The sequence below is a fragment of the Symphalangus syndactylus genome, chromosome 17 (assembly GCF_028878055.3).
Source record: "Symphalangus syndactylus isolate Jambi chromosome 17, NHGRI_mSymSyn1-v2.1_pri, whole genome shotgun sequence".
Taxonomy (NCBI): domain Eukaryota; kingdom Metazoa; phylum Chordata; class Mammalia; order Primates; family Hylobatidae; genus Symphalangus; species Symphalangus syndactylus.
Genome location: NC_072439.2, coordinates 32,548,176 through 32,567,518, shown reverse-complemented (window position 1 = coordinate 32,567,518; position 19,343 = coordinate 32,548,176). Strand labels below are relative to the sequence as shown.

Below are 19,343 nucleotides of genomic sequence, written 5' to 3'. Positions count from 1 at the left end.
CTTTGCTTGCCCCTATCTCTCACTGTCTAGGTGTTGGTCATACCACAACCTCAGCCACAGCCTCAGTGCATAGCAACAGCTGACAGCTGAAGCCTCCCGGGCAGGAGAGAGAGAGGCAGTGGGGAGGAGGGAACCGAAGAAGAAACAGAGAAGAGGATGGGGACAGAGAGCTGGGGCTGGGGACAGAGACAAGGACAGAGATAGGGAATGGGGACAAGGATCTAGAAGAGCTGGTGGTGAAAGATGGGACGGCGGGAGGGAAGGAACAGAGACTGCACCAAGAGGCCGGGCAGGCGGCGCTGAGAGGGATTTCCTGCCCAGCCCCCATGCAGAGGCGCACTGGGCCTCGTGGGGGGTCAGTGGTGGGGACCAGGGGCAAAGGTGAACAGCCGGTCTAGCCGAGGGGTCCTGAGACCGCAGAGGTGCGGTGAGGCGGGGACAGGGCAGCGGGCGCCGTTTGTCAGCCCTATTGACAGACGTGATGGGGTTTCCGTCCGTGATCAATGATTCTCATCTCCCGGCCGAATGAGCCGCGGGGCGCCCATCCATCCCCGTCAGCATCGCGCGGCGGCAGCCGCCCGAGGCCCCGCCCGTCCCCACCTCGGCCCCTGCCCTGCGCCTGCCCCGACCCACCTTGGCCCTGAACAGGGTAGAGGCCCGGGGCTTGGAGAGCCTCGTCCGGCCGGGCTCCGCGGCGCCCCCACTCCGGGTGCACTGGCCCGGAGCCCAGAGCCCCACGCCCTGCCCAGTTCCTCCTGGGCGCACAGACGCGGCCTCTCGGGGGCCCAGTGCCTGAGCCCCTCGATCCCCTCCGCTTCGCACCTGGGCCAGGGGCGTGTCCGGGGCGTGTCTGAGTGAAAGTCACCTTCGGTGCCCCCAGCTGGGCGGGAGGGGGCGCGCGGGGCGCGGCCGGGATTGGAGCGCCGCGGAGCCCCGCCCCCCTCCCGCGGAGTCAGACCCAACTTTCTCCCCCGCCCGCGCCCCGCCCCCAGCGCCGGCTCCGCGCCTCGCGCCCAGTCCGCGGGCCGCGCCGCCGCTCCCGCCGCTCCCGCAGCCGCCCCGCCGCCCGCCCGGAGCCCCGAGCCCCTAGGCCTGGCTCCCGCCTGCCCGGGACCCGCCCGGCCTGCCCCGCTCAGCCGCCAGAGAAGATGAGGCTGCTCCCGGAATGGTTCCTCTTGCTCTTTGGCCCGTGGCTCCTTAGGAAGGTAAGGGTGGCAGGGCTGGGGCGCGAGCGCGGGGGTCCGGGACGCGAAGGTCCCAGTGTGCGAGGGGCTCCGTGCGCCCGCCCCGCCCCCAGCTCCGAGCGTCCCAAGTTTGCGCGGCGCAGGGGACGCGGACAGACAGACTGCCCGATTCAGGACGGGTACTCTTCCTAGCGCAAGTTGGCTGAGGCTTGGAGAGGGTGCCGGGTGGAGGTCCCCCTCGCAGCCGACTTCAGGCGCGGCGGGGGAGGGGACGAAGCCCGACCCGCGAGTGCGCCAGACAGAGCGGGAGTGCGAGACAGACAGACAAGCCAGCAGAGTGTCAGCCTTGCCGTCTTTCCGCGCCAGTCTCGCTCGCCTGCCTCACTGTCTGTCTGTCTTTCCACCCCTCCACCCCCGCCTTCCCATTTCTCTTTTCTGCACTTGTCAACATGCCAGGTGGGCTCTGTGTCGGGAGCATCCATGGCCCGAGCACACGCGCACACACGGACTCAGGCAGACACGGCTGAACTTGGCTACAGCCAGCCTCCCATCACATTTCCCACGGAGACACCATCTCCCCTGCACGACCTCACAGACACACCCCCCTCTCATGCCCCACTGAAGGGGAAGGCTGTCTGGAACGGGGGTCTCTCCTCCCATGCCCTCCCTGCCTCTAACCCCACTCCAAGGCCTCTTTCCCTGAGGCTCTCGGGCGAAGAGCCAGAGGCTAAGGAGACCCAGACTTGATCTGCCTCCTTCCTGACTTGGAGGCTTCAACCTGCGAACATGGTGTGCTCATATGTGCTGGGCGGAGGGCGTGGGTCACCGTGTGCACCTGTGTTCATGTGTCCAGGGAAGCCAGGCTTGGTCCAGTACTGGGGCCAAGGGTACATGTGTATACTGGTGTGGTGTGGGGTGTTGGCTTTGCATGAGTGAGTGCCAGTGCCTGCCTTACAGTGCAGCCATCTGCCTATGCCCCTGGTGTGTGCCCGCAATGGGGGGCCCAGGCCCTAGTCCCCCATTTTCCTTCTACCAGCCTCCCCTGCCTATGGCTTCCCTGTTTTCTGACCCCCAACTGTGACCTACCTAGTTTGGGGGCAGGCAGGTCGTTCCCCAAACCCTCACTCTCTGTACCCTCAGCCCCTGTAGAGTCTAGAAGGGGTGTATTTCTTCCCCCAACACTTGGACCTCTGCCTGCTCAGCCAAATCACATTTGGCAAACTCCAGCAGGGCAGGGGCTGCCCCAGTGAAGCTAGCATTAGAGCTCCCTGGCCCTCCCAGCCCTGCCTGGTGACCTTGAGGGGCTGGAAGGTAGGCAGAGGAGCCCCTCCATGAAAACTGCTTCCACTAGCAGGAGCTTCTTAGGGACTTGCTGCCCAGCTCTGTCCTTAGTGGACTGGAGGGGTGGGGGGGTCTGTGCCTTACCTCCCACCCACCCATGTGTGAAGGCCTGGGGTCAAGAGGTGGTAGGTATGGCATTCCCTTGCCCCTCCTTTCCACTTCCTCCCACCTCATCTCCACTCTCCCCGGCAAATAAACTCCCCTGTGGACAGATCTGGTTTAATTTCCTTTGGCCCCTGAGGGGGAATGAAACATCTGGTGGAGACTTGAGGGAGAGTGAGCGTGAGGATATGAGCAATGGGATCCATCTGAGTGTGTGTGTGTGAGCTGCAGCTGTGGGGCCTCCGTGTTGGAGTCAACGAGGGGAGTGGATCTGCTGGTTAGCCCAGCTTATGTGCATGTGAGAATGTGTTTACGTGTGTACACACTGCGGGTGTGTGAATATGTATAACTGCATGGGGAGGTGTGGGTATAGGAGTGTTTGTGTGTCCAAATACCTGTGTGTGCTTCTGTGCACTTGTGAGTGTGGCGTATGCACATGTATACCCTGGGGTTTCTGGTGCATCTGTGTGCTGGGGCCCATGTGTTGTCTGTATGAGTCTCTGGGGTTTGTGAGTGTGTTTCTGTGTGCTTGTGATTGTGAGTGCATTTGAGTGTGCTGTGAGATTGTGAGCCTCAGGATGTGTTTATGTATCTGAGTGTGGCTTATGTGTGTGGGTGCTTAGGGGTGTCTTGGTGCCAGCACTGGGAGTGGGCAAAAGGTGAGGCTGATCCTGGGTAAGAGGTGGCTAGGGGACAGTTTACAGGGCAACTCTTTGGCAACCCTAACCATGAATGGCTGACACCTCTGCCTCTCCCGTCCTGCCTGCTCACCCTCCTCCAGGTTTCTCTCCCTTCCTCCTCACTCCAGGCTTCCCATCTCTCAGAGCCTGGGACTCCTGGCTTCCACTGCCTCTGGGGTTCTGGCCTCTCAGCCAGGGATTCTTCAGGATCTTTCTCATACAGTCGCTGACTCCTTTCCCTCTGTTTCTGTCTCCCTGACCCCTTGCCAAAGCAGCTGCCTACTGGGAGAAGCAGCAGGCGATCAATAGTCACTAATCACTAATCACTAATTACTAATTAGCTGGGGGAGGGCAGGGGCGGGGCCCTGTGGGACCTGCCAGCTCTATCCCGCCTCAGGAAAGGATTAGGTCTGATTCTCTCAGAGCTGGCTGGCCAAAGCCCCTCAGCCAGCTACCCCCTCCTGCCTCCACAGCCTCCTCTAGCCCCCCAGCTAATCTCAGGCTGGGCCACTTAGGCACGCACAGCCTGGGCTAGGGCCCAGAGCTGCTGGCGGGGATTTGGGGGTAATCAGGGGCCGCAGCTGGGCCAGGGGGACAGGGGAGGGCCTGCTGTGGCAGCTCCCTTGGGCCAGAGCCTGCAGTGGAAGCCTCACATTCCTAATAGGAGGGACATGCGTCAGAAAGGAGAATTTAGAGTGTCAGGGTTGGGATGGGTTGAGGAGCTGGAGACCCAGGAGCGGGGTGACCGGGGAAGAGGTGAGGTAATAAGGACAGAAGCAAGGCAAAGCAGGGTCAGGGACGAGGTAATTGGAGAGAGATAAAACAAACGTCTAAAGAAAGCAGGTAGGTGGGAGGACCTCACAGGGGTCAGAGATGGAGTAATTGGCAAGGAGATGGGGAACTTTGGACCTAGCCCTGCAACTCAAGATGTGTGGGATCCGTGAGGGACAGGGCAACAGAGAGGGGGCAGGGTCATAGGAGACGGTCCCAGGGCTCAGGCGCAGGAGGAGTCGCAGGGCGTGGGGTGGGAAGCAGCTGCCCAGTGGGGATGGGGAGCAGGGAGCACTGCCTTGAGCGCTGGAAATTGGCGAGGCTCCCCCTCTCCCCCGCCTGCCCCTCCTCCACCTCCACCCCGCCCACTCCCCCTCCGGCTCCGGCTTCGGGAAATTACATCCCCGCTCCGCGGCTCCCCCCAACCCCCACCGCGCCCCGGAGCCGGCGCCTTTATAGGCACATTTATTGCAATAATAAAGTGAGGCGCGGGGCGGGGGGCGGGGGGCAGCCGTTCCCGCGGGGACCGCGCTGGCTCTAGGAAGCAGGGAAATAAAATAAAATAAAATAAAATAAAAATTCAGATAACGGTGAGCCTTGCGCGGCAGGCCGAGAGAAGGCAGGCAGGCAGGCAGGGGTAGAGGGAGGGGGCGTCCAGCCCAAGGGCAGAGCCTACCCCACCCCACCAGCAGTGCCCGCCCCCTCATGCAGTGGTAGGGTCTGGAAAGAGGTGTCTTCGCTTCACCCTGCCTGGCCCCCTCCCACAGCCTGATCCTGCCTGGTCTTTGCCTTGCCCTCTGGCTCCTTTCTCATACCTGTCCTCAGCCCGTCTCTGTCCTCGTCTCCTATGTCTTCCCTCATCCCCCATTTCCCATTCCAGTCTTCGTTTGAGTCTCCCATCCCCATCTCCTGGGTCTCTGCATCCATCCCTGTTTCTGCCCAGTAACCATCCCCATCCCCCATCTCTGTTTTGCCCCACCCCGACTCCATCCCTGCCTGTCCCCTGTGCCTATCCCTCATCCACCATTCCTGTCCCCATGCTGCTTCCTGGACTGTTCTGTAGCCCATCTTCATTCCTCTGGTCCTTACTCCATCCACATCTGTCTCTGCCCCACGCCTGGCCACCATTTCTATCCTGCTTCTCATCCCTGTCCCCAGGCCTATCCTTATTGTATCCTCATCCTTGTACCCTATATCTGTGCCTGCCAGTCCCCAATCCCAGTCCCCCTCCCTCTCTGTCTCAGTCCTCACCCCAGGCTGTCCTGTCCACCCCACCTCTGTCCTCACCCACATCTCTATCTCTGGTTCCCAGCCAGACTCCACCGGCCCCGACTGCGGCCCCCCTGCCTCTTTCTAGGTGCAGGGGCTCAGGATGCTCTTTTCTCCCCTTCCCCAGCCCAGGCCTGGACTGTCCCTTCCCCAATCATAGGGTACTGTCCCTTCCCCCAGCCAGATCCTGGGAGCACCCTGCCTGACCCAGGTGGTAGGGGAAAAGCAACGGGCCAGCCTGGAGGCCCAGGGGAGGTGCACCCTGCAATGCGGCTGGGGGGCTGACAGCCTGATCCTCCCCCAATCCCAGCAGTGTCATCCCCAAAGAGCCACTCCCTGAAGTGGAGTTTGTTGCCCCCAGTAGCAGGAGGCCACATCAACTCCCTGCAGGTGCGTGGGCCTGCTGCCTCGGGGGCAAAGCACTCCTGGTGCAGCTCTCCCCGCGCTCCCCAATGGGCCTGAAGGAGCCTGCTGAACCCCCCAGCTGCCAAGCACCTCCACCCCGCCCCCGCGCCGACAGCGGCGCTAGCCTCTCCCCTCCGCAAATGTCACCGCGCCCAATTAGCTTAATTAAGCCAGCTCTGGAGCAAGGGGGACCCCTCCTCGGACAACATCCTGCTCCCACCCTCAGCCATGGAGGTGGCCGACAAGAGCTCTGGGCAGAGAGGAGCTCCTTCCCACCTGCCCCACCTCCCCCACCTCCCCCCATGTCGCTGGAGACAGACAACCTGAAGGACGGCGAGAGAGAACCACAGACAGAAAGAGGGAGAAAATCAGAATCATGGGAGGAGGAAATTTGAGACAGAGACGGTGAGAAAAGAGACTGAGAGAATGGGGAGGGAGAGATGGAAAAACAGCACAAGAGAGGGAGAGAGAGCACGAGCAATCAAGGGAGCCAGAGGGAGGATTTTAGTTTATTTTATTCCATGTTCCCATTTCTCGGCTCGTTTCCTCACAGACTCTCACCCCTCCCTGTCCGAACTCCCCCACAAGGTCGCTTCAACCGTGCCCCCCCAACTCTTCCTGTTTATCTTGGCTGTCTACGGTAGTGGGTGGGGGCGGGAGTGCCCAAAGCCAGGGGATTCGCCAGGATCAGAGAAGCACAGACGGCACCTTGTCTGAGACCAGGGATGGGGGTGACACCCTGGAACCTCTCCATACCCTGCTGAACCTCCTCCCCTCCCCCTGCCCCTGACTTCTACCCCCTGCCCCTGCTTGGTAGAAGTCACTGGCCTGAATCACCCCAGCCAGGTTCTGACCGGATATAAGACATAGGGGTGCTCTGGTCTGCTGGGAGGAGATGGCTTGGAGGCATTTGGGGTTATAACATCTGATGGCATGGGGATAGAGGGGACCTGGATGACTGGGCTTCTGGAAAGAACAGCAGTTGGGTGAGATTAGGGACCAGAGTTCAAATGGCCCACCCTTTGGCTTTCCCAGGAAACCTAACCCCCCTCCCCCAATGCCCTCTCTCAGGTTCAGGCCCTGCCCTCTCCAAGCCCACTTCTGGGGCCTCTTCTCCCTCCCACTGTACCCTGGGACCCCTCCCTCCACCCCCTCTCAGGCCCACCCTCCAGGTGTTAGCTGCTGGCTTAAGCCTGTCTGTGGGAGTCAATCATTCTTGCTGCCCCCGCCCCCTCACCTGGGCTGAGAGGAGGGATGGTTGGGAGGGGGAATGAGGGCGGCGATAAATATGTATGACGAGCGGGTGGTGGCAGCATTAATAACCCGGGATCGCAGTGCAGCGGGGACGAGGACCAGGCAGTGGAGATTCTAGCCCAGCAGCTTGGCTCTGCTGTTCCTGTCCCCAGTGACACTGTGTGTATACACATGGGTGTGGGCAAACAGAGGGGGGCACCCATGCTTCCTGGCCTCCTTACCTACCCACAGCACAGCCTGCAGGCCAGTGTGGGACACCTCCCCAGAGACCACTCAGATACAATTGACATGCATATATGTCACCCCTGTTGGAACACAGCAAGACCACACTTGTTCTGTGACTACGGATACACCCCCTTTAAAAAGAGCTTGACACTTGGGCAGAGGATGACAGGGGCTCACACAGGAAAGGTGACACCTCCAGACAACCACATATAGCTACCCTCAGACCGCTATACACAGCCATATAGCCAACCCAGACACATAACCACACCAGTCACACAGACACCACTCCACAGATTGACACACACACCCAGCCAATCCAGGCACATACACAGTCACCACCGATTTACACAACAGACATGCAGCCACGACAAGCAGCCACACACACACAGGCTCCCCAGACTCATAACCATGGGCATCCAGACACACACCCACACAGCCACCACAGCCACACACACATGTACAGGCCACACACACAACCATTTGGGGCTAACGGAGACACCAGAACCCCAGGCTGACACACATGGTACCGCCTCCCCCACGGGACCTGTGCACAGTCAGGGCCACAGCACTCGCCGGTGGTGGCTAGCTCAGGCTGACTGACACACTCTGACATGCAGCTCCTCTCTCGCCTGCTCACCTCGCTGGAGCGGCATCTCCATATTTCTTCCTCTTGCTTCCTTTCTGTCTCCTTCACTCCCGGCCACCCCCACTCACCCCTACCCCAGATAATTGATGGCCTGGGCCTGGCCAGGCCGCTCCTGCCTCTCGATCCATCTTGTCCTCGAGCCCGTGCTGTCTCCAAGATCAGTGGCCACCTGAGACACATAGAACGGGTGGGAGCCGGAGGGGGCGCCTCAGCCCCCTTGGAGCCCAGGAAAAGAAAGGCCAGGCGGCCTCCACCAGAGTGGAGCACTGGCGACTGGGAGGGATACCCAGGCTTTCCTCCTCTGCTCAACTGGTTCCCAGCACTCACTCCTTGCAGGCCAACTGGGGCTGAGGCCCAGGTGGGGGCTCTGCTCTCTGAGGTCTTGGAGCCTCTTTGTTTTTCTTTTCCTTTACTTTTTTCTTTTCTTTTTTTTTTTTTTTTTTTCTGAGAGGGAGTCTCGCTTTGTCGCCCAGGCTGGAGTGCAGTGGTGCGATCTAGGCTCACTGCAACCTCCACCTACCAGGTTCAAGTGATTCTTCCACCTCAGCCTCCCCAGTAGCTGGGACTACAGGCGCACCCCACAATGCCCGCCTAATTTTAGTAGAGATGAGGTTTCTCCATGTTGGCCAGGCTGGTCTCGAACTGAACTGCTGACCTCAGGCAATCTGACCACCTCAGCCCCCCAAAGTGCTGGGATTACAGGCGTGAGTCACTGCGTGTGCCGGGCCGGAGCCTCTTTCTTGATGCTGGATGTTAACGTGGTCACAGCCTCCCTGGCTCAGTTTGCTCAGAGTCCAGCCCCTCCCTGGCTCATTACTGGAACCAACCAGGTGCTGGGCCAGGAAAGACGAGCCAGTATCCAGAGCTCCACTCCCTACTCATGTTCATACTGGCTTTGGGTTTTTGGCCCTCATTGGAGCTCTGTGGGCACAGGAGGGTTCTTGACGTCATTTCACAGATGTACAAACTGAGGCCCAGATCGATGAAGTGACTGGGCCAAGCCTACATGGCTTGAAAGAGCTGCAGTTCTCCTCCAAGGCACGCTCCCTGTCCCCTGCGGGACTGCGTGGTTCCATTTGGTCTCCTAGCGGCTGTGGAAAGGGGCTGGCGTCGACAGGGCTCTGGCGGGATGGCGGGGGACAACCCCAGCGTCTCTCTCTCCTCTTTCTTCGTGCACAGGCCGTCAGTGCCCAGATACCAGAGTCCGGAAGGCCGCAGTACCTGGGGCTGCGCCCCGCCGCGGCCGGAGCGGGTGCCCCCGGCCAGCAGCTCCCAGCGCCAAGGTCTTCCGATGGCCTAGGCGCGGGCCGCGCCTGGAGCTGGGCCTGGCCGACCAACCACACGGGGGCGCTGGCCCGGGCAGGGGCAGCCGGGGCGTTGCCGGCGCAGCGCACCAAGAGGAAGCCGTCCATCAAGGCGGCCCGCGCCAAAAAGATCTTCGGCTGGGGGGACTTCTACTTTCGGGTGCATACCCTCAAGTTTTCGCTGCTGGTGACCGGCAAGATCGTGGACCATGTGAACGGTACCTTCAGTGTGTATTTCCGCCACAACTCGTCCAGCCTGGGCAACCTCAGTGTCAGCATCGTGCCGCCCTCCAAGCGTGTCGAGTTCGGAGGAGTCTGGCTGCCCGGGCCTGTCCCCCACCCTCTGCAGTCTACGCTCGCCCTGGAGGGGGTGCTTCCTGGGCTGGGGCCCCCGCTGGGGATGGCAGCAGCAGCGGCGGGGCCGGGGCTTGGGGGCTCCCTCGGGGGCGCACTGGCGGGGCCGCTTGGGGGAGCGTTGGGAGTGCCTGGGGCCAAAGAGTCACGCGCTTTCAATTGCCACGTGGAGTATGAGAAGACAAACCGCGCGCGCAAGCACCGACCGTGCCTGTACGACCCATCGCAGGTGTGCTTCACCGAGCACACGCAGAGCCAGGCCGCCTGGCTCTGTGCCAAGCCCTTCAAAGTCATCTGTATCTTCGTCTCTTTCCTCAGCTTTGACTACAAACTGGTGCAGAAGGTGTGCCCAGACTATAACTTCCAGAGTGAGCACCCCTACTTCGGATAGCGCCCCTCCCAAGCCACAGCCCCGAGCCTCCCGCCAAATCCCAGCCTCGCTAGTTGGGACCCCCTTCCCAGTGTTCTGCCGCTCCTGTGGCCATGTCGCCCACTCCCTCCACTCTGGGGGCGGAGGGGAACGGCCTCTCGGGACCCTCAGCTAGCGTGAGTGCCCTTTTCCTTATGCGGAGTGCCCGCAAGGCTGGGGTAGCCCCCTCCAATACACCCCAAAGTGAAAGGGATGAGAGTGCAGCCCCAGAATAGGCGGGGCTTGGAGGCGGTCCCAATGTCCCCTACGTCCACAGTGGGTCCCCTTTTCACCCTTGGCGCTAGGCTGGGCACTCCCTTTCCCCTCAGCTTTAATAACTCCTGTCCTGGCACCCTCACCCCACCCTGACTTTCCCATCCCCCAGCGCTTGTCCTGCTCCACCCTGCCCCGCCTAAGACTGTAAAGGCCTAAAAACCTCGGTCTGTCCTCCCACCTTTCTGCCTGCCATATGCCTGTCCCCTTTTCCTCCAAACCCTATTAGGGTACCGGAAGCAGAACCCCTGGGCTGAGGCGCTGGCCCCGCCCCCGGCCCCTGCCCGCCCCCCTCCAGTCCAGGCAGTCCAGCTCCACCTGCCCTCTCCTGCTGCTTCCTCTCGGTGGTATTTTTTTACGCCAAAACAGACGGGAAAGGGAACAAAATAAAGTGAAATCCAGTACACGCCTGTGTGAGACCTTTGTAGGGAATGGGGAGGTGGCGTGGGGCTTCTATATCGTAGAGACCTGGCCAAGGCCTTCTCCCTCAGCGGCTCGTGGGGAAACCAGGACAAAGACTGACAGAGCTAGCACCTTGGAAGTCACCAAAGACCGGATCGAAGAGAGCTGAGGGTTACCCTCGGGGTAGGAGCCCCGCCTGAGATTGGGATTCTCCTCCCTGAGGTGGGCGAAGGGAAGCTGCAGCAAGTGGGATGGAGATGAGACCTGAGTGGGGATCACCGGCGGACGATTTGGGGAAGGAGGTGTAAGACCTTGAATAGGATGGACAGGGACAGTGTAGGCAGAGCGCTGACAACCTGCTAAGCTCCACGGGGCCGGCGGGAGGTGGCAGGTTGGGAGGGAGGGGGAACGGTGTTCGCGGCATCTGGAGTCATCGATCTTCCTTTTCCTTCCTAATTTCGTGGGCGCTGAGTTTGCAGACGGAGGAGGTAGGGAGGGAGCTTTGGGATGAGGGGGTGGGGGAAGGGACCAGCGCGGGTTTGGAGGGCGGGGCCCGTGGCCGCTACTTGCCACTAGCAAACACGGCCCCCTTTAGCCAGCTGCCCACCCTTCCCCAACCCCCGCCTCCGGCTCCCTCCTGCAGCCGAGGCTGCTAATTTTATCCGCCCCCCCGACCCTGGCCTGGGCGTTAATTGGCTGCGGCTTCATTAGCGGTTCTCCGCTCAGCCGCCCCCTCCCCTTGGGACCCCTGGCTGGAGGAGGGAGGGGGTGCGGTGCGGACAAGCTGAGGCACCGAGAAACTCCTCATCTTCGCCTGGAGTCCGGGGTCAGGGTGCCCACTGGGAGGGCAGTGTTCCCCAGGGGCTTGCCCACGGGCTCCAGCCCGAAACTAAGACACGGGGTCTGACCCAGACATATCTGGGAGTGAAAAGTCAGTAGGCAGAAAATAAATATCTGCTGGCTGGCTGGCTGAATAACAGGGTCAACTGAAAAGAGGAGGGAGATCAGGAATGGTTCTGGATCCGAGATTGGCCAAAAGCAGAAGAACCCGGAAGTCTCCTAACACCAGGCTTATTGCTGGAAACACCTGAGAAGAGCTGAGCCTAGAGTGGCAGGGAAGGAGGTTCCGGCTAAGGGGAGATTTCTAAGGGCTGGTATGAGAGCCAGGTGGGAACGGCTGGAATTAACAAATTCGCCCATCTGGGCCTTAGTTTCCTCACTTGTAAAGCCACAGTAAAATAGTGTGTGGTGGGGATTCAGTGAGGCTTTTCCTGTGAACATGCTGCTGTGCTGGATTGTCCTCCCCTCTTCCTTTGCCTTCTCCTCCTCTTCCTCATACAACTGGACATCTGAGAGCAGAGTTAGGTGTGTCTGTCTGTCATTGCACTTGTCACACTTTGTTACCTGTTCACCTCTTGGTATCCTAGCAGCCAGTGAGCTCTTCATGTATCTCCAGGGCTATGGAATGCATGGCATAGAGTAACATTGCTACATAAGGCAATGATTCGCAAAACCGCTGTTTAACAGGCTGGTCCAAGTGCAGTGATGTTTATAACTAATTGATCACAATCAGTTACAGATTTCTTTGTTTCTTCTTCACTCCCACTGCTTCACTTGACTGGCCTTTTAAAAACAATTTTTTTTGGCCAGGCGCGGTGGTTCACACCTGTAATCCCAGAACTTTGGGAGGCCAAGGCAGGCGGATCACCTGAGGTCAGGAGTTCCAGATCAGCCTGACCAACATGGTGAAACCCCGTCTCTACTAAAAAATATAAAAATTAGCCGGAAGTGGTGGTGGGCGCCTGTAATCCCAGCTACTGAGGAGGCTGAGGCAGGGAGAATTGTTTGAACCCAGAGGCAGAGGTTGCAGTGAGTGAAGATCATGCCACTGCACTCCAGCCTGGGTGACAGAATGAGACTCCATCTCAAAAAAAAAAAACAATTTTTTTTTTTTTTTTGAAGACAGTCTTGCTCTCTCGCTCAGGCTGGAGTGCAGTGGCTTGATCATGGCTCACCTTGAACCCCCAGGCTCAAGTGACCCTCCTGCCTCAACCTTCCCAGTAGCTGGGACTGCATGCACATACCACCATGCCTAGCTAATTTTAAATTTTTTCTTTTGTAGAGATAGGGTCTCACTATGTTGACCAGGCTGGTTTAGAACTCCTGGCCTCAAGAGATCCTCCTGCCTTGGCCTCCAAAAGTGCTGGGATTACAGGAATGAGCCACCATGCCCGGCCAAAAACATTTTTTTTTTTTTTTTTTTTTTTGAGACGAAGTCTCGCTCTATCGCCCAGGCTGGAGTGCAATGGCGCGATCTCGGCTCACTGCAAGCTCCGCCTCCGGGGTTCACGCCATTCTCCTGCCTCAGCCTCTCCGAGTAGCTGGGACTACAGGCGCCCGCCACCACGCCCGGCTAATTTTTTGTATTTTTAGTAGAGACGGGATTTCACTGTGGTCTCGATCTCCTGACCTCGTGATCCGCCCACCTCGGCCTCCCAAAGTGCTGGAACTACAAGCGTGAGCCACCGCGCCCGGCCCAAAAACATTTTTTTTTAATTAAAAAAAAAACTTGGCTTATCAGAACCACTGAGGAGAGGTTTAGTTGTGTGACAGCGTAAGTGGGCAAATGTCTACTCTTTGAGATCCATTGAATTAGAGCCTCTGAAGACAGACCCCACACTCATATTTACATCATATTTTCCAACCCATTCTGATGCCGAGGTTTGGGAACCTACTCCTGGAGGGGTTGATAAATCCCATTCCCAAGGGTTTCGTCTGGATGAAGTTAGGCTAAAAGGAAGATCCCTTCCAGTCTCAAAGACCTATAGCCCTGCGGAAAAAAGGAGAGCCCACTGACTCCTGGGACATCAAGAGATGGACAGGTAACAAAATGCGACAAGTGAACAACAGGAGGGGTGCCTTCCTCTGCTCCCAGATGTCTGAAGAGAAAGAGGAGATGCCATGGAGGAGGCAGGTCTGTGGGTCAGAGTAAGAGGGGAGGACAATCCGTCACAGCCCATGTTCACAGGAAAAGCCTCATTGAATCCTCATCACACAGTATTTTCTTGTGGCTTTACCAGGGAGGAAACTGAAGCCCACATAGGCTAATGCACTAGTCTCAGAGCCAGAACTTGAAGTCAGGTCTCCGACCCTTCTAAACTATGGTGCTTTCCAGTGCTCCATAGCTCTCTATCTTGTGTGGGGGCCCAGATCTCCTGGAGTCTAATAATGCTAGCTAGATATTCAGTAGGCACCCTATAAACGTTTGTCTTGACTACAAGCAGAGGGAAAACCCTGAAAAGCTTCAGGACAGTAAGGAGAGGGGGCGGCACTGGACCTCTGTTTTTGTTTTTGTTTTTTTCCCCAGGCAAGGGCCTCTAACCCTGGGGCTGCAGACGGGAATCGTAGAGAAAAAAAGCGGGGAGGGGGGAGAACTACAATTCCCAAAAGGCCACAAAGGGGCCACCACTACGCATGCGTAGATTCCTCCCGTTAGCCTTGGCGTCTCAGCGCCCTCTTCTCGCGCATGCGTTCTCCGAACGGTCGTCTTCCGACAGCTTGCTGCCCTAGACCAGAGTTGGTGGCTGGACCTCCTGCGACTTCCGAGTTGCGATGCTGTACTTCTCTTTGTTCTGGGCGGCTCGGGTAAGAATGGGGCTCCAGACGCTGGGTAATCGGTGGAAAGGAAGCTCTTCTCCTACCTTAGTTCCTCGTCACAAACTCTGGGGTTCTCATGGCTTTTCCACGCACGTGGACTGGGGCCTCAGGGAGCGGACGTGTAACTAGGGAATCCCCAAGACCCCTGGGCGCGCGTGGAGTTAACTGCGAGCCTGTCCTCATTCTGGCGATCAGACGCCCCAGGGCCTCGTGACCGCCCATTTCACGTGGCATTGGGGTAGAGGACAGCCCCGGATGCCCCGCGGACCCCGTGCTCGCAAATGAGCGGAGTTTTCGGCCTGGCCTCACAAGCTGAGCCTTTCCGGCCAGCTCTGAGCCCTGCAGATGATGCAACCGAGCCTCACTGCTTGCATCAGGCAGGGGTCCCGGCGGCAGTGAGGGCTGGAAGGAGGTGGAACGGGTAGGGGGCTAAGTAAGGGGAAAGGGTATTGGCTTACTCTCGGACAGATCCCCATCCCCGCCACTCCCACACAGCTCTTCCTCAGGGACTGCAAAAGGTCTACCCTCCCACCTCCATTGCTCTACAATCTGTGGCCTCAGCCCTTGCCAACTCTGCCTCTTCCCCCGCTGACTGGGGTATCAGTTTATGGTGCCCTGCAGGAAGACCCTCTTGTTCCTGTGGATGGGAAGGTTCTGGAATCTCAGTGGCCCTCTCTGGAGTTGGGGAGACATAGGCTTTTGGAGGACAAGCTTTGCAGAGTGGTTCATGGTGTGAGGTGGTGGGAGATTTCTGAGGTGCGGTGCAGTGAATGGAGCAAGTCAGAACCACCCCCTGGACGTTGATCTCAAGCTTGGCTCCAGAACTGGCTTTTGAAGGTGGAGGTGGGGGTAGTGAGAACTGAAACAGGCTGGCTGGACAACTGGCAGCTCGGTGTGGCCTTAGAAGCATGAGTGAGGGTGGCTGGGAGACGGTTTGTCTGGACTGTTGTGATTTCACCCTGACTTTTCCTGCCTCCAGCCTTTGCAGAGATGTGGGCAGCTGGTCAGGATGGCCATTCGGGCTCAGCACAGCAAGGCAGCCCAGACTCAGACTGGGGAAGCAAACAGGGGCTGGACAGGCCAGGAGAGCCTGTCGGAGAGTGATCCTGAGATGTGGGAGTTGCTGCAGAGGGAGAAGGACAGGCAGTGTCGTGGCCTGGAGCTCATTGCCTCAGAGGTGGGACCTGGGGAGATGGGCAGGGGTTGGGCCACCATGGGTGCAGGAAGTAACAAAGTTATCTTAACTGATATTTCTCCAAAACCCCCTTTCACACTCAGGACCTTTCTTTGGGCTTTATCTTCCTTTCTTATCTCCCTCAAGCAAAGGCAGTGCAAGTCCAGTTTATGGGGTTGGAGCATTTAGGGAGCCTCCAGGGTCCCTACAGTCTCATCTGATCTCTTCCTTCCTTCCTCCTATGAGGAAGGAGGAGCCTAGAAGCACAAGTTTGAGTGCGTAGGTGGCATTGAGGGGCCACCGCTCATGGCAGCTGGGTTTCTGAGAATGCTGCCTCTGGCTTTGCCCCAGGCCTGGTGCTGAGTGAATGGAGCTTTCTGCAGGGAGTACTCCCGCTTTCAGCTCTGGCTCTGGCAGGGAGGGACTGTGGGAGTCCAGGGGAAGGGGCTCAATACCTTCTGACATTGCCCCCCACCACCCCAGAACTTCTGCAGCCGAGCTGCGCTGGAGGCCCTGGGGTCCTGTCTGAACAACAAGTACTCGGAGGGTTATCCTGGCAAGAGGTGAGGGCTGGAGGGCAGTGTCAGGGATGGTGCTCCCAGTGGGGGAACCCACCTGTACCTTCCCAGTGTTCATTGAGGAGTGAACTTCCCAGTCCTTTGCTGATGGTTGAGAGTCCTTTCTCTGTGCCCTCATTACCCCTCTCCCACGGCAGATACTATGGGGGAGCAGAAGTGGTGGATGAAATTGAGCTGCTGTGCCAGCGCCGGGCCTTGGAAGCCTTTGACCTGGATCCTGCACAGTGGGGAGTCAATGTCCAGCCCTACTCCGGGTCCCCAGCCAACCTGGCCGTCTACACAGCCCTTCTGCAACCTCACGACCGGATCATGGGGCTGGACCTGCCCGATGGGGGCCAGTGAGTATGGATGGGATGGCTGATGGTCTTGGCGGGCAGCATTGGTGTGGGAAAGGAGTTATGTATTGAATACCTACTGTATTGTGGACCATAGAGATGGAACAGGCCTTGCCCTGTCCTGCATGTGACAGTGGGTGAGGAAGATAAGATCCCAGTTATAGTGCCTACCACAGAGTGGGCGGAGCAGTGAGGCAGTGTGTACTAGGACTGGTGTTCCGGGGACAGAGAACTGTGGAGTTGAAGGGAGCGGTAAGTCTGGGGGTCCTTCCACCCAGGCCTCCTTACTTCCTCTCACTTCCCAGTCTCACCCACGGCTACATGTCTGACGTCAAGCGGATATCAGCCACGTCCATCTTCTTCGAGTCTATGCCCTATAAGCTCAACGTGAGTGCTCTAGGGTGTGGGGAGGGGCTCTTGGCCCTGGTGGTGGTCCTCCCCTGGAGAAGCTGAGGGACTGGAGCGCTAGGCCGTCCTTAGGGTCAAGGAGGAGTGAGCTGCCCTGCTTCCTTCTCAGGGCTTTAGCTGTTTGTGTGTCTGTCCAGCCCAAAACTGGCCTCATTGACTATGACCAGCTGGCACTGACTGCTCGACTTTTCCGACCGCGGCTCATCATAGCTGGCACCAGCGCCTATGCTCGCCTCATTGACTATGCCCGCATGAGAGAGGTTGGTGGGGGGCTGGAGACTGGGCACCTCCCCAGGGGGTGGTGAGGACGTGTGGGAGGAGGGCAGCCTTGGGCAGGCCTCTCCGGGCCCTCCCCAGGCTGAGGCCTTGCCTCTGTACCTGCCCAGGTGTGTGATGAAGTCAAAGCACACCTGCTGGCAGACATGGCCCACATCAGTGGCCTGGTGGCTGCCAAGGTGATTCCCTCGCCTTTCAAGCATGCGGACATTGTCACCACCACTACTCACAAGACTCTTCGAGGGGCCAGGTCAGGCTCCCTGAGGTCGGGCCTTGCCTTTCCCTGCCTTCAGGCCTATTCCTGGGGCACTGTTGGCCTGGACCTGAGAGGAATTCATTCCCACCTGCAGCCCTTAAGACTCCTGCCCCGTCTGTGACAGTTATCCTTCTTTTGCCCATGGTGGCCATGCCCTGGCAGGGGATTTGGGGATGGGATTGAGGGGCCGATTCCCTCTACCACTGGAATCCAGTGTAGCAAGCCCACGTGAGGTGTGCCCTTGGGGCCCAGGTCCGCCAGCTTCCTCTGCCTTCTCTGTCCCTTGTCCTTCTTTTCAGCTTAGACTCTGACCACCCACCTCTCACACAGGTCAGGGCTCATCTTCTACCGGAAAGGGGTGAAGGCTGTGGACCCCAAGACTGGCCGGGAGATCCCTTACACATTTGAGGACCGAATCAACTTTGCCGTGTTCCCATCCCTGCAAGGGGGCCCCCACAATCATGCCATTGCTGCAGTAGCTGTGGCCCTAAAGCAGGTTGGCGATCCTGTCTTTGTAGGACGTGGGGGGGCAATGGCCTGGAGGCTTAGACCCTGCACCTTGCTAACTGATGCTGGGGCTGATGGAAGGGAAATGCCAGGATGGAAGGGGTCAAGACTGGGATCACAAAGCTATGCTGAGGGTGCAGGGCCAGAGGGTAGTGCAGGGCTTGGGTCCAGGCCTAGGGTCACAGCTGCTACTGTCTCATCTCCAGGCCTGCACCCCCATGTTCCGGGAGTACTCCCTGCAGGTTCTGAAGAATGCTCGGGCCATGGCAGATGCCCTGCTAGAGCGAGGCTACTCACTGGTATCAGGTAAGCCAGCAGGGGATGGGTGAGGGCCTCGGTAGCTTCAGGCAGAGGCCCAGGACTCACCACTCCCCATTTCTGACCCACCTTAGGTGGTACTGACAACCACCTGGTGCTGGTGGACCTGCGGCCCAAGGGCCTGGATGGAGCTCGGGCTGAGCGGGTGCTAGAGCTTGTATCCATCACTGCCAACAAGAACACCTGTCCTGGAGACCGAAGTGCCATCACACCGGGGGGCCTGCGGCTTGGTGAGACCTGGGGTTTGAGGAGGGAAGGGGCTCCCATGCTGGATGACTGCCAGGTGACCTTGGGCTATGCTCATCCCTCCCCTTGTGCCTCATTCCAGGGGCCCCGGCCTTAACTTCTCGACAGTTCCGTGAGGATGACTTCCGGAGAGTTGTGGACTTTATAGATGAAGGGGTCGACATTGGCTTAGAGGTGAAGAGCAAGACTGGTGAGTGAGCAAGAAGGAGCCCTGAGCCAGCCAGTTCCCACTCACTGTCTGCTCCCTCCCCCAGCTGATCTCACTGCCTTCCCTAGAGCTCTTGTTTCCTCACCCTCTCTCTCTAGCCAAGCTCCAGGATTTCAAATCCTTCCTGCTCAAGGACTCAGAAACAAGTCAGCGTCTGGCCGACCTCAGGCAACGGGTGGAGCAGTTTGCCAGGGCCTTCCCCATGCCTGGTTTTGATGAGCATTGAAGGCACCTGGGAAATGAGGCCCACAGACTGGAAGTTACTCTCCCTCCCCCTACCTGGGCCAGTGAAATAGAAAGCCTTTCTATTTTTTGGTGCAGGAGGGAAGACCTCTCACTTAGGGCAAGAGCCAGGTATAGTCCCCCCTTCCCAGAATTTGTAACTGAGAAGATATTTTCTTTTTCCTTTTTTGGTAACAAGACTTAGAAGGAGGGCCCAGGCACTTTCTCTTTGAACCCCTGTCATGATCACAGTGTCAGAGATGCGTGCTCTTTCTTGGGGAAGTTGGGGAGTGCCCTTCAGAGCCAGTGGCAGGCAGGGGTGGGTAGGCACCCTCCTTCCTGTTTTTATCTAATAAAATGCTAACCTGCCCTGAGTTTCCATTACTGTGGGTGGGGTCCCCTGGGCCAAACAGTGATTTGTCTCCCTCAATGTGTACACCGCTCCCCTCCCACCACCTCTACCACAAGGACCCCCGGGGCTGCAGCCTCCTCTTTCTGTCTCTGATCAGAGCCGACACCAGACGTGATTAGCAGGCGCA

The 19,343-nt window shown here is 58.6% G+C and overlaps 2 protein-coding genes across 8 annotated transcripts; both read left to right on the top strand.

Annotated features, from left to right (window-relative positions):
* The first annotated feature begins 990 nt into the window (after positions 1–990).
* Positions 991–10,623, top strand: NXPH4 (neurexophilin 4). The gene is made up of 2 exons (XM_055247822.1): positions 991–1,205; positions 9,057–10,623. Exons 1-2 carry the CDS (start codon positions 1,149–1,151, stop codon positions 9,924–9,926), a joined length of 927 nt encoding a protein of 308 aa, XP_055103797.1. The 5' UTR covers positions 991–1,148; the 3' UTR covers positions 9,927–10,623.
* A 310-nt stretch (positions 10,624–10,933) lies between these two features.
* SHMT2 (serine hydroxymethyltransferase 2) lies at positions 10,934–19,173 on the top strand. Of its 7 annotated transcripts, XM_055248915.2 has the most exons (13): positions 10,934–11,107; positions 13,987–14,264; positions 15,256–15,453; positions 15,934–16,013; positions 16,166–16,366; positions 16,669–16,750; positions 16,909–17,031; positions 17,158–17,297; positions 17,634–17,799; positions 18,017–18,116; positions 18,203–18,358; positions 18,457–18,564; positions 18,681–19,173. In XM_055248915.2, the coding sequence occupies exons 2-13, from the start codon at positions 14,232–14,234 to the stop codon at positions 18,806–18,808; spliced, it is 1,515 nt and encodes a 504-aa protein (XP_055104890.1). In that variant the 5' UTR covers positions 10,934–11,107; positions 13,987–14,231; the 3' UTR covers positions 18,809–19,173. The 7 variants fall into 7 exon arrangements, with proteins under 7 accessions (XP_055104890.1, XP_063476186.1, XP_055104891.1 ...); XM_055248916.2 differs by lacking the exon at positions 10,934–11,107 and having other exon boundaries at positions 14,161–14,264; positions 16,939–17,031; XM_063620116.1 differs by lacking the exons at positions 10,934–11,107; positions 15,934–16,013 and having other exon boundaries at positions 14,101–14,264.
* Positions 19,174–19,343: the final 170 nt, after the last annotated feature.